This window comes from Lampris incognitus, chromosome 2, assembly GCF_029633865.1.
Source record: "Lampris incognitus isolate fLamInc1 chromosome 2, fLamInc1.hap2, whole genome shotgun sequence".
Lineage (NCBI taxonomy): Eukaryota > Metazoa > Chordata > Actinopteri > Lampriformes > Lampridae > Lampris > Lampris incognitus.
This window is the reverse complement of record NC_079212.1, coordinates 4,477,884-4,491,071: the sequence shown is the minus strand read 5'-3', so window position 1 is coordinate 4,491,071 and position 13,188 is coordinate 4,477,884. Positions and strand designations below refer to the sequence as shown.

Here is a 13,188-nt window from a genome sequence, read left to right as displayed (position 1 = left end):
ATCATCATCATCTCTCTCTCTCTCTCTCTCTCTCTCTCTCTCTCTCTGTCTCTCTCTGTCTCTCTCTTTCTCTCCCTCTCCCTGTGTGACTCAGTCATTGCTTGTCCCAGGCAAAAGTCCCAGTAAATATGGACGGCGAGGCAGTGCCATAGGGATAGGAACAGTAGAAGAGGTTCATGTCTAATTCTAACTACTCTCTAACAACACATGCACTCTTCTATTTGCCCTGTTTGTTGCTCCTCTGCATGGCTGCACTGCATCAATGACTCTGACTTCAGACCATCAGGACATATCAGGAGCGTTCGCTGTGACGTCAGCAGAAAATAGGTTTTGGCTTCGTATGTGAGAGATAGGCTACACGGTGGCGCAGTGGTTAGCGCGGTCGCCTCACAGTAAGAAGGTCCTGGGTTCAAACCCCGGGGTAGTCCAGCCTTGGGGGTCGTCCCGGGTTGTCCTCTGTGTGCAGTTTGCATGTTGTCTGCGTGGGTTTCCCCCCACAGTCCAAAGACATGTAGGTCAGGTGAATCGGCCGTACTAAGTTGTCCCTGTGTGTGTCGGTGTGTCGGCCCTGTGATGGCCTGGCGGCCTGTCCAGGGTGTCTCCCCGCCTGCCGCCCTGTGACTGCTGGGATAGGCTCCAGCATCCCCGCGGCTTGGATAATAGATAGATGGATGTGAGAGATATTCTTAATATGACATGTATTTTTTTGCATATTGATCATTTGATTTGAGGAAACCAAACTTTGTGGTTTTCAAAGATAATCTCCCATATAGAGCAAGGTGGGTGGGGAGCCGGATGTGAGTAGGTGTCCTGGTCACTGCACTAGCGCCTCCTCTGGTCGGTTGGGACGCCTGTTCAGGGGGGAGGGGGAACTGGGGGGAATAGTGTGATCCCTCCATGCGCTACGTCCCCCTGGTGAAACTCCTCACTGTCAGGTAAAAAGAAGTGGCTGGCGACTCCACATGTATGGGAGGAGGCATGTGGTAGTCTGCAGCCCTCCCTGGATCAGCAGAGGGGGCGGAGCAGAGACCGGGACAGCTCAAAAGAGGGGGGTGATTGGCCGGATACAATTGAAGAGAAAAGGAGGGGGGGGGATAATCTGCCATATAGGAAGTTATCAGTGAAGTGTGCATTAACAGCACGTATGCTAGGTGATAGCACACCAATTTGCCGTCTGCTAACAGGCCTCCCCTGGTATTTCCCCCCCCCTTTTTCTCCCCAATGGTAGTCGGCCAATCACCCCGCTCTCCGAGCCGTCCCGGTCTCTGCTCCACCCCCTCTGCTGATCCAGGGAGGGCTGCAGACTACCACATGCCTCCTCCCATACATGTGGAGTCGCCAGCCGCTTCTTTTCACCTGACAGTGAGGAGTTTCACCAGGGGGACGTAGCACGTGGGAGGATCACGCTATTCCCCCCAGTTCCCCCTCCCCTCTAAACGGGCCCCGACCGACCAGAGGAGGCGCTAGTGCAGCGACCAGGACATACACCCACATCCGCTTTCCCACCCGCAGACACGGCCAATTGTGTCTGTAGGGACGCCCGACCAAGCCGGCGGTAACATGAGGATTCAAACCAGCGGTCCTGGTGTTGGTAGGCAGCGGAGCCTCCCCTGTTACTCTAGTCCCTCGCTGTGCCATCTGCAACATGTATTCATGTTCTCTGTTCTAAGTCAAGCTGTTCTTTATCTTAGTTCCTGTGTGCTGAATTCTCTATCTGGGAGAGAAATGATAAATCTCAACAACGTAACACTCCTCTGACAACGCAACGCTACCCTGACAACGTAACGCTAGCCTGACAACGCAACACTAGCCTGACAATGTAACACTACCATGCCAACGCAACGCTCCCCTGACAACGCAACGCTACCCTGACAACGCAACGCTACCCTGACAACGCAACGCTACCCTGACAACGCAACGCTACCCTGAAAACGTAACGCTCCCCTGACAATGTAACGCTACCCTGAAAACGTAACGCTACCCTGAAAACGTAACGCTACCCTGACAATGTAACGCTACCCTGACAATGTAACGCTCCCCTGACAATGTAACGCTCCCCTGACAATGTAACGCTACCCTGAAAACGTAACGCTACCCTGAAAACGTAACGCTACCCTGACAACGTAACACTAGCCTGACAATGTAACGCTCCCCTGACAACATAACGCTACCCTGACAACGTAACGCTCCCCTGACAACGTAACGCTCCCCTGACAACGTAACGCTCCCCTGACAACGTAACGCTCCCCTGACAACGTAAAGCTACCCTGACAACGCAACGCTACCCTGACAACGCAACGCTACCCTGAAAACGTAACGCTACCCTGAAAACGTAACGCTACCCTGACAACGTAACACTAGCCTGACAATGTAACGCTCCCCTGACAACATAACGCTACCCTGACAATGTAACGCTCCCCTGACAACGTAACGCTCCCCTGACAACGTAAAGCTACCCTGACAACGTAACGCTACTCTGACAATGTAACGCTCCCCTGACAACATAACGCTCCCCTGACAACGTAACACTACCCTGACAACGTAACACTACCCTGACAACGTAAAGCTCCCCTGACAACGTAACGCTACCCTGACAACGTAACGCTACTCTGACAATGTAACGCTCCCCTGACAACGTAACGCTACCCTGACAACGTAACGCTCCCCTGACAACGTAACGCTCCCCTGGCAACGTAACGCTCCCCTGGCAATGTATCGCTCCCCTGACAATAAAAGTTAAGAAGGAACGCTCACGCTGCACTTTGAGGCCACGTAACATAAAAAGCCATTTTCCAGTTCTTATTTTTGAGGGCTTAAAAAGAGAAAGATTGGATGAACAAAGCTGTGACTCAGAAAGCACATTTTAGTGGTAAGCCCTTGAGCTGTAGACGCCGCCCCCCCCCCCCCCCCCGGCTGGAAGACTGGCACTGGAGCCTGACATTAAGCTGCTAAGTGCATATTTTACCATCCTTCCTGCCAGAGTAACCATTTAAAAGCAGTACTCTCGCTCATTGTTATGCACATATCTGAAAAATCTCTCAAGTCACCAGAAGAACCGCTGAGTTTTTTCCTCTGTTGAAAGGAGATAACATTTCTGTAAGGTGTGGCATGACAGACAACATTTAAATTCTTCACCCAGTTGCCTGGCAAAGTCTGTCGGTGATAAATAAGTAGGTTGATAAGCCGTAGAGAAAACAAATTAGTGTCACTCACAGAAGTTTGGGAGGCCTTTACAGGATTGTTTTAACTCGCTGAATGTCATCTGTCCTTGGCAGTCTTTGATCATCCCGGGGAAAAGCCCGACCAGGAAGAAGTCAGGACCCTTCAGCTCCAGACGCAGCAGCGCGATCGGTATTGAGAACATCCAGGAAGTCCAGGAGAAGTGGTGAGATGACGTCGCGAGGACAAGAAAGAAACAATGCCTCTGCAAACTACTTATATATCATTATAGTAATCATATCCAGTGATGTAGTGGTAAGAAGAACGGTGGGTAAACTGTGATCGTGACGGCACTGTGGCCTCATAGCAAGAAGGCCCTGGGTTCGAACCCCAGGCCGTCCCAGGTCCTTTCTGTGTGGAGTTTGCATGTTCTCCCCGTGTCCGTGTGGGTTTCCTCCGGGTGCTCCGGTTTCCTCCCACCATCAAAAAGACATGCACGTTAGGGTCAATACTCCTGCCTGTGCCCCTGAGCAAGGCAATGGAAAGAAGAACTGGAGTTGGTCCCCGGGCGCTGCAGCTGCCCACTGTTCCTACATAATAGGATGTTTAAATGCAGAAGACAGGTTTCATTTTAAGCTGTACGATGACAAAATAAAGTTTTCTAATCTTGTCAGTGGTCATCAGTAGGTAACCCATTGCACTATAGGTGATTTCTTCTGATAAGCTTTAATTTATGTCCTTTTCCACTGAAATACACCATTCTCTATAGCTTCTGTACATCCGTTTGATAATATATACTAGAACTAGGCGATATTGACAGAATCAAATATCACAATACAGTATTTGTTGATAAAGACCTTGATGACGGCAATGTGATATAATTTAAGGGATTACTGTCGGTGCTTTCAAAAGATATTTACATGCAGGGAGTGCTGATAAATGATCATTAGCAATGTGGATATGATGGCCAAGCAGATAGACACATTCATTGTTTGTTTTGCTCAGCTAAATCAGTCGAATAAGTTCAGACATTTTACTGTAATGCAGCCTTTAAGACCAGGGAATGACAATATTTAAGTTGTATCACCTTATTACCTGAGCAGCATGGTGGCGCAGCATGGTGGCGCAGCGGTTAGCGCAGTCGCCTCACAGCAAGAAGGTCGTGGGTTCGAGCCCCGGGGTAGTCCAACCTTGAGGGTCGTCCCGGGTCGTCCTCTGTGTGGAGTTTGCATGTTCCCCCCATGTCTGTGTGGGTTTCCTCCGGGGGCTCCGGTTTCCTCCCACAGTCCAAAGACATGTAGGTCAGGTGAACGGGCAGTACTAGGTGTGAGTGTGTGTGTGTGTTTGTGTGTCGGCCCTGTGTGATGGCCTGGCGGCCTGTCCAGGGTGTCTCCCCGCCTGCCGCCCAGTAACTGCTGAATAGACTCCAGCATCCCCGCGACCCTGAGAGCAGGATAAGTGGTTCGGATAATGGATGGACCACATTATCTGAACCACAATCCCACAACACGTCTCGTCTCTTATCACCATATTGATGCAGGACATGTTGCCTGGCTCTGCTATTTACTTTGCTGTATACGATGAATTTATGTGGTGAAGACTCATGTCAGTCCTAAAAAAGGTGGGTAAGCTATAGTGTGGAAATGAAAAGGTGGGTAAGTTGTGTTTAGGTGTGTTTCACCTTCACTACGCCAGAGCTGCCGACCTGATCACTCATCTTAAGTTCAATGATTTCCTCTTTTCACTTGCTGGAGATATCAGCCTTTTTCTTGAATTAGTTAATTTTTCATTTATGTTTTTTTTTTCTAATATATATATCCTGAATGTTCTGCCACCTACAGCAGTAGAGAATGTCCTCCAAGTACCCAGAAGACCCCTGACAGCGGCCACGCCTCTCAGGACCCCAAATCTGATAACTCGTCCAATCAGAGCTCTCCAGAGGTGCCCACTACCACCAAGAACAGGTGTGTATGTACCGCGTAAAACAAGGAATGCACTCACAATACCTGGGCGCTTAGTCGTAGACACCATGGTCATACCTACCATGTGTTCACATTCATGGGGTTTTGCTCAGCCAGTGCAGGATGTGTAATGATGGCGTGCCAAAGCTTAGGATAAACTCAGGCTTGGCTGTGCTGGAGAGTGGTTAACCCAGAGTGTAGTTCTTATCTCGGTGGCAGGGCCCCATCCATCCCTGAAGGTCATGACCTCTCCCGCTCCTCCTCCAACGCCAGCAGCTTTGCCAGTGTGGTGGAGGAGAACGAGACGGAGGCCACAGAGGACTATGACACTGGCATGGTGAGGAGTGTCCTGGTTAGTGTGTGTGTGTGTTTGTGTAAAGCTGGGAACACATGAGTACGTTTAAAGTCCAACTGGGGAAAGACTCGGCGTCACAATTTAATGGTGGATTTTTTGCCCATTACTGTTGTAGACGTGCACGCTTACTCTGACTGCAGTCACGGAGGCCCGCACACTTGCTGACGAGCGCCAAATTGTCCAGATTCCTGTTTGACATGTTTGTTATTATCATGATGGCTTCGACTTGTCCAAGGCTCAGTCAGGAGGCGAATGGTTTGAATCTAAAACCCCAACACACTACAGGGCAACACGTGCACTGTCCATGGTGACCAGCCCTATTTTGTGCTGACTGATGCAGACTCTCTCCCATCTTTAAAATAAGTCATCACAGCCAAATCTCGGGTCATAAACAGCCTTTAAACCATCTCGTGTGTTCCTGGCTTAAGGTAGAGATAAGTAAAAAGAGAGAGCGTGTGTGCAAGTGTTCACACATATCTGTCTTTTAGTATACATTATACTTACATATGTATTTTCTCTGTTTGGGCCTCAGGAGAGCCTATCATCTGCCGGGACGCCACACAAGCGCGACTCATTTACCTACAGTACCTGGTTGGAGGACAGTATGAGTAGCACCAGTACCACCAGCCGGGGCAATTCTCCAGGTAAGACAGACAGCAACCTAGGGGGACCCTTTAGACAGAGGGTTGCGAGGGCGGCATAGGAGACCTTCCTTCAACTGGAGAACTGGATTTTTTAGGACTATGCATTTGCAAACACCCAATCTGTTGAAGTGTCTTTGAGCAAGACATTGCATCAGTGCTAGCAGGGGTGCTGTTTCCTGACCTCCCTGTAGAGGAGGCAGGTGGAAGGAGAATTTCCTCTTCGGATCATCAATAAATAATCACAAATAAAAACATCTAGGGTCAGGAATCAGTGACTGACTACAGGTTAGGTGTAGGTCGGCACAGCTCTTAGTACAGCTAAAAACGATGTGAAATGGGGCGTCTGGGTAGCATAGCGGTCTATTCTGTTGCCTACTAACGGGGATCGCCGGTTCGAATCCCCGTGTTACCTCCAGCTTGGTCGGGCGTCCCTACAGAAACAATTGGCCGTGTCTGCAGGTGGGAATCCGGATGTGGGTATGTGTCGTGGTCGCTGCACTAGCGCCTCCTCTGGTCGGTCGGGGCACCTGTTCGAGGGGGAACTGGGGGGAATAGTGTGATCCTCCCACACGCTACGTCCCCCTGGTGAAACTCCTCACTGTCAGGTGAAAAGAAGCGGCTGGTGACTCCACATGTATCAGAGGAGGCATGTGGTAGTCTGCAGCCCTCCCCGGGTCAGCAGAGGGGGCGGAGCAGAGACCAGGTCAGCTCAGAGAGCAGGGTGATTAGCCAGGTACAATTGGGGAGAAAAAGGGGGAAAAAACAAAAAACAACTCCATGAAATGAAAATGGACTCTTTTACTTTGTTAGCGCATTTCCCCGGTCATATGATGCACTTCCCCTAAAACAGACCCGTTTTTGTGATTGCATCACCAAGTCAGTCGAGCAACATTCCAACCAATGATACCATGGAATGATATGCACCATCCAATCAAATCACATCCCTCCCTACATTTTTCCCCAGTCTACTACCACTACTTCCGGTTACTCCCGTTAGGGGGCGCCACAGCGGATCATCCGTTTCCATCTCTTCCTGTCCTCTGCATCTTCCTCTGTCACACCAGCCACCTGCATGTCCTCCCTCACCACCTCCATAAACCTCCTCTTTGGCCTTCCTCTTCTCCTCTTCCCTGGCAGCTCCATATTCAGCATCCTTCTCCCAGTATACCCAGCATCTCTCCTCCACACATGTCCACACCATCTCCATCTTGTCTCTCTTGCTTTGTCTCCACACCGTCCAACCTGAGCGGTCCCTCTAATATACTGGTTCCTAATCCTGTCCTCCTTCATCACTCCCAGTGAAACTTCCAACTCTGATATCCTGTTTTACTTGGACATACGTCACATTACAGAAGCAAGCTCTGCTCTGAATGGCATCTCATGTTGTCTTTAAAGGTACAGTCAGTCAGATTGTTCTCTTGTGACCACTATAAGCCACATGTAGGAACTGCAACGTCGGCAATTTTACACCCCGTCCCCTTTAGCAACAGTCACCTGCAAATGACTCGACTAACAACAACATCCCACAATTTGCAAGCTATCGAACTCAGAATTCCCACAGACATGTTAAGTGTGATCATATTGTAAAACTGTGCAATGTTTCCAACTTATCGCACATGGTAATATATTTGACCACACATTATGACAGGGCGGCGCGGTGGCGCAGTGGTTAGCGTGGTCGCCTCACAGCAAGAAAGTCCTGGGTTCGAGCCCCGGGGTGGTCCAACCTTGGGGGTTGTCCTGGGTCGTCCTCTGTGTGGAGTTTGCATGTTCTCCCCGTGTCTGTGTGGGTTTACTCCCACAGTCCAAAGACATGTAGGTCAGGTGACTCGGCCGTACTACATTGTCCCTAGGTGTGAATGTGTGTGTGTTTGTGTGTGGGCCCTGTGATGACCTGGCGGCCTGTCCAGGGTGTCTCCCCGCCTGCCGCCCAATGACTGCTGCGATAGGCTGCAGCATCCCCGCGACCCAGAGAGCAGGAGAAGCGGTTCGGATGATGGACGTTAAGTAGGAATCGGGAACAATTTATTGTCATTTCTTTCGTGTACTTGTGTACACAAAAGAAACGTAATTTCGTTTCACCCAGCCCACAGCAGTGTGACACAAAAGACAAAAACACACATCCAAAACTTCCAAAAACGACACCACCAAGAACAGACAAAAACAGAGAGAGCAAAGCAAAGCAAACAAAAAAAAAAAAACAGCAACACACAAACAGTTTACAACACAGTCCAAAAACATCACTGTCCAGTTAGCGAACAGCAGCCAGGAGGACTGTCGGAACTGCTGGTCTGCATGAGCTAGCAGTTAGCTTAGCCTGTCCCAAATATCGAGGGTGCACCGCCCATCCTCGGTGCTTCCTCTTCGGGTGCAGCTTCAGGCAGGGCCGTGGTCCCTGGGCCCACCGGACACAGCAGACCAAGCTCTCCCAGCCAGACACCCTCGATACACCTCCCCGCACTCCACACGACGACACTAAAACACAGTCAACGCCGGGTGAGGCCGCCGCCAGACCGCCCCTGGTGTTATTGGAATTCCCAGTCTGCATGGGCTGGCAGTTACCTTAGCCTGCCCTGCTTCCGCATCCCGTCAGACCGCCCTCGTTGCTTCCCTGTCGGGCGCAGCTCCAGGCAAGGCCGTGGTCCTTGGGCCCACCGGACGCGGCAGACCAAGCTTTCCCAGCCGAGGAACTGCTGGTCTGCATGAGCTAGCAGTTAGCTTAGCCTGCCCCAAATATCGAGGGTGCACCGCCCATCCTCGGTGCTTCCTCTTCGGGTGCAGCTTCAGGCAAGGCCGTAGTCCTTGGGCCCACCGGACGCGGCAGACCAAGCTTTCCCAGCCGAGGAACTGCTGGTCTGCATGAGCTAGCAGTTAGCTTAGCCTGCCCCAAATATCGAGGGTGCACCGCCCATCCTCGGTGCTTCCTCTTCGGGTGCAGCTTCAGGCAAGGCCGTGGTCCCTGGGCCCACCGGACACAGCAGACCAAGCTCTCCCAGCCGAGCCAACACTAGCTCTCCCAGCCGCTAAACGGGGAAAAATCTTAAGATCAAAATAAAAACTCCACAAACCACACAAACTTAGACGTAGACGTGGACAAAGACGCTGCGTGGTCGGTACCGGGTGAAGCCGCTGCAAACGTGAGTTCGCGCCGCCGTCTTCCCACACGTATTCAGAGTAGGATCATATCGTAAAACATTTGCAACTTATCGGACACGGTGATATATTGGGCCATATATTATGACCTTCCTGGCTACCTGTCCGACAGCAGCGTGACCAGCACGCTCAGTCTTCAGCCTTTAGAGTCGCCACGTTTTCGCCCCGTCACCGAAGCGATAGCTGTCATCCTTCTACTGTTGGAGCAGCGTTTACCCTGTAAGGTTTTTGCCGAGTGACAAAGCTACTCCTCCACGGTGGAAAGTCAGCGAGATAAGGTCCCCCACCCTTTATGAAGGACGGGGGCCCCTCGAGTGTTTCTTTTTAACAAAATAACGACTCGCACAGGTCGTGTAAACCAGAAGTTGCAGCACCTTGCAGTGCTGTGATTTTACCGTTGTTGTAGTTTGGCAACACGCCCTCTACGTGATGGACCCTTTTCTGCTGTGACAGGGTGGACGTTTTATTGGCGGTCCCTATAAACACAGGGTAAGGGTGCTCAGGGAAGGATATTTTCCTGGAGCTCCAGTACAGCAGATCCCAAAGCGTAAAACGGGAAGTTTTGACGTTCGCGCCTCCCCGCTGGGCGGCCTGCTGGTTGGTGACAGTGACCGGGACACGTGTCAGTGTTTCAGATGATGTGTGAGTGTGATAAGGGGACGGAGGAGGCGCAGCTTGGATGACTGACACGATGTGGGCTCATCCCGCAGGGCCCGGTAAAGCTGACGGAGGGAAAGGGACAGACGTCCGTATCAAACTGGAAAGGGCACACGATCACCAGTCCTCGTCGGTGAGTCGGACCCCCCGTGGTCCAAACCGAAATAGGAAGTCATTTCAAAGTCAGCACCGACATTTTGTGAAGTTCACTGTGATGTGGTGATAAAATACGGACGCCATCGGGCTGATGTCCAGCTGTTACTGCAGCCGTGTTGTGCTGACGTGGGATCAGCTGCTGTGCTGTTCTTTTGTTGTTCACTTCACTTTTTTCTCTCTTTATTTCTTTAATCTGTGTGTGTGTGTGTCTGTGTGTGTGTGTGTGTGTGTGTGTGTGTGTGTGTGTGTGTGTGTGTGTGTGTGTGTCTGTGTGTGTGTGTGTGTGTGTGTGTGTCTGTGTCTGTGTGTGTGTGTGTGTCTGTGTGTGTGTGTCTGTGTGTGTGTGTGTGTGTCTGTGTGTGTGTGTGTGTGTGTGTGTCTGTGTGTGTGTGTGTGTGTGTGTGTCTGTGTCTGTGTGTGTGTGTGTGTCTGTGTCTGTGTGTGTGTGTGTGTGTGTGTGTGTGTGTGTGTCTGTGTGTGTGTGTGTGTGTGTGTCTGTGTGTGTGTGTGTGTGTGTGTGTCTGTGTGTGTGTCTGTGTGTGTGTGTGTGTGTGTGTGTGTCTGTGTCTGTGTGTGTGTGTGTGTGTGTGTCTGTGTGTGTGTGTGTGTGTCTGTGTGTGTGTGTGTGTGTGTGTCTGTGTGTGTGTCTGTGTGTGTGTGTGTGTCTGTGTGTGTGTGTGTGTGTGTGTGTGTGTGTGTCTGTGTCTGTGTGTGTGTGTGTGTGTGTGTGTGTCTGTGTGTGTGTGTGCGTGCGCAGAACTGTTAGCCCCGCTCACCTGGTGGTGTCTTGGATCTCATCCTTCAGGTAAGACTCTTCACTCTCCACGTGGACTTAATCATGATATATATATATATATATATATATATATATATATATATATATATATATATATATATATGTGTGTGTGTGTGTGTGTGTCTGTGTGTGGTTATAGAATGAACCACAAGGCTTTTGAATATCCTTGATACCATACAGCATAGTCAAAAAACAAGTATTCAAATACATGTGTATGTATTCGGTTATGTTTGGTGGTAATGGTCATAATCATAAAAACATAACTGTAGGGTGTCCGGGTGGCGTGGCGGTCGATTCCGTTGCCTACCAACATGGGGATCGCCGGTTCGAATCCCCGTGTTGCCTCCGGCTTGGTCGGGCGTCCCTACAGACACAATTGGCCGTGTCTGCAGGTGGGAAGCCGGATGTGGGTATGTGTGCTGGTCGCTGCACTAGCGCCTCCTCTGGTCGGTTGGGGCACCTGTTCAGAGGGGAGGGGGAACTGGGAGGAATAGCGTGATCCTCCCACGTGCTACGTCCCCCTGGTGAAACTCCTCACTGTCAGGTGAAAAGAAGCGGCTGGTGACTCCACATGTATGGGAGGAGGCATGTGGTAGTCTGCAGCGCTCCCCGGATCAGCAGAGGGGGTGGAGCAGAGACCGGGACGGCTGAGAAGAGTGGGGTAATTGACCTTTCGCAAAGTCCCGCCCCCCCTTAGTTACTGTTGCTATGCCTATCAAGCTTTCCAGAACATCCAGGAAGTAGCCTGAAAACCCCAAAATATGAAGAAAGAAATCAGCACATTCCCAGAGAAAATAAGTGATGTATTCTGGAATAATTCATCCTTAATATCATCCCGTGAAAGGCAGGAGGGGTTACAGTATGCAGGAGGGACACCTTCAGAATACTAAACGTAAAACTGACTTGCATGGACTCTGGGCTGCCGGGTGCGACTGTAATGGAGAGTAAAGCTTACCGGTTGCAATCAAAGAATGAGAAACCCCATCAACTAATCCTGAAACCCATTGTGGACCAGTTGTGCTCTTGCCCTGCAGGGTAAGTTAAATATTACAGCTGTTATTGGTATGTTCTAATAATCCATTGTCAGCATCACCATATTATAGTGTTGATTTTTGCCAAGGTTCCCCATGGAGTTCTTTTATCCAGGCTTCTTCGGGGGTTCTGTATGGGCTCCTGGGGGATGCAGGGTGGCCAGGGACATGCCGGGGGAACCGCCCCATGATTTATTTTTTACCTTCGGACCAGAACCGGTATTTTCAATAAAACAAGGCAAACGAGATGCCTCCGTGGGCGGGATGACTGTGCTGAACGGTCGGTCCCCACCCGGAGCTCACAGAGGGGGAGAAACGTTTAAAATAGGCCGGATATGGGGAGGTCAGACTGGCCAGAGACCATCCCAGCCGACCCTCCCCGCGGGTCTTTATGTTCTGATATGAAAGGTGGAACCTGGCTAACCTGTGACTAGCATAACAAAGCTATGTTAGTGGGCTAGCTATCATTAGCTAGCATTAAATGAGGTTTCTCTGGCCACAGACGAAGCCGCTTACGTTCATCAGGTACATTAATAATGTTATTTTGTTGATATGTTGATAATGGTAAAAGTCATTGTGTGGGTTAAAGTAGCAGTAATAATACGTTAGCTATATTAGCTATCAATAATGGCTAGTAGCAAGCTTAGCTTGGAGCAGACAGGTATTTTGGGTGGTTTTGGGTGGATTAAGCTGGCCATGGGGTCTGCTGTACTGCCAAATCCATTGCCGACATTGCGCTTCTTGCATTCTGGGTTTCAGGTAGGGAAAGAAAATTACACCCCTCCAAACTTTTCAGATATCTAGTATCCGATCTGCAGATCCCACAGGCACACTGTTTTAGTATTTTGCTGTCTGTTTGAAAGCTTGACGGATCTCCCTCACATAGAAACCGTTGCTAAGGTAGGATTGGACAAGCACCGTTCTGGGACGGTACTTTGTGAAAGGTCAATTGGCCAAGTACAATTGGGAACAAAGGGGGGGGGGTAAATCTTTTCAAATTAAAGAAAACCGTGATGTGTATTACAGTATCACAATAATCAGCTTTAGCATGGTATTGTATTGCAAATTGCCATGTGTAGCAACATTTGTAGCAAAATGTGTAGCATCATTTGTAGCAACATGTGTAGCATCATGTGTGGCAACATGTGTAGCATCATGTGTAGCAACATGTGTAGCATCATGTGTAGCAACATGTGTAGCATCATGTGTGGCAACATGTGTAGCATCATGTGTAGCAACGTGTAGTATCATGTGTAGCAACATGTGTAGCAACATG

At 50.1% G+C, this 13,188-nt stretch overlaps 1 protein-coding gene across 1 annotated transcript in view; it reads left to right on the top strand.

The window, feature by feature from the left end:
- Positions 1-13,188, top strand: part of LOC130108110 (rap1 GTPase-activating protein 1-like) — a 39,094-nt gene that overhangs the window by 24,530 nt on the left and 1,376 nt on the right. Inside the window, 6 exon segments of the mRNA XM_056274956.1 lie at positions 3,276-3,385; positions 5,001-5,123; positions 5,340-5,457; positions 6,008-6,119; positions 9,983-10,062; positions 10,843-10,890. Coding sequence (XP_056130931.1) covers positions 3,276-3,385; positions 5,001-5,123; positions 5,340-5,457; positions 6,008-6,119; positions 9,983-10,062; positions 10,843-10,851 — 552 coding nt within the window. The 3' untranslated portion in view covers positions 10,852-10,890.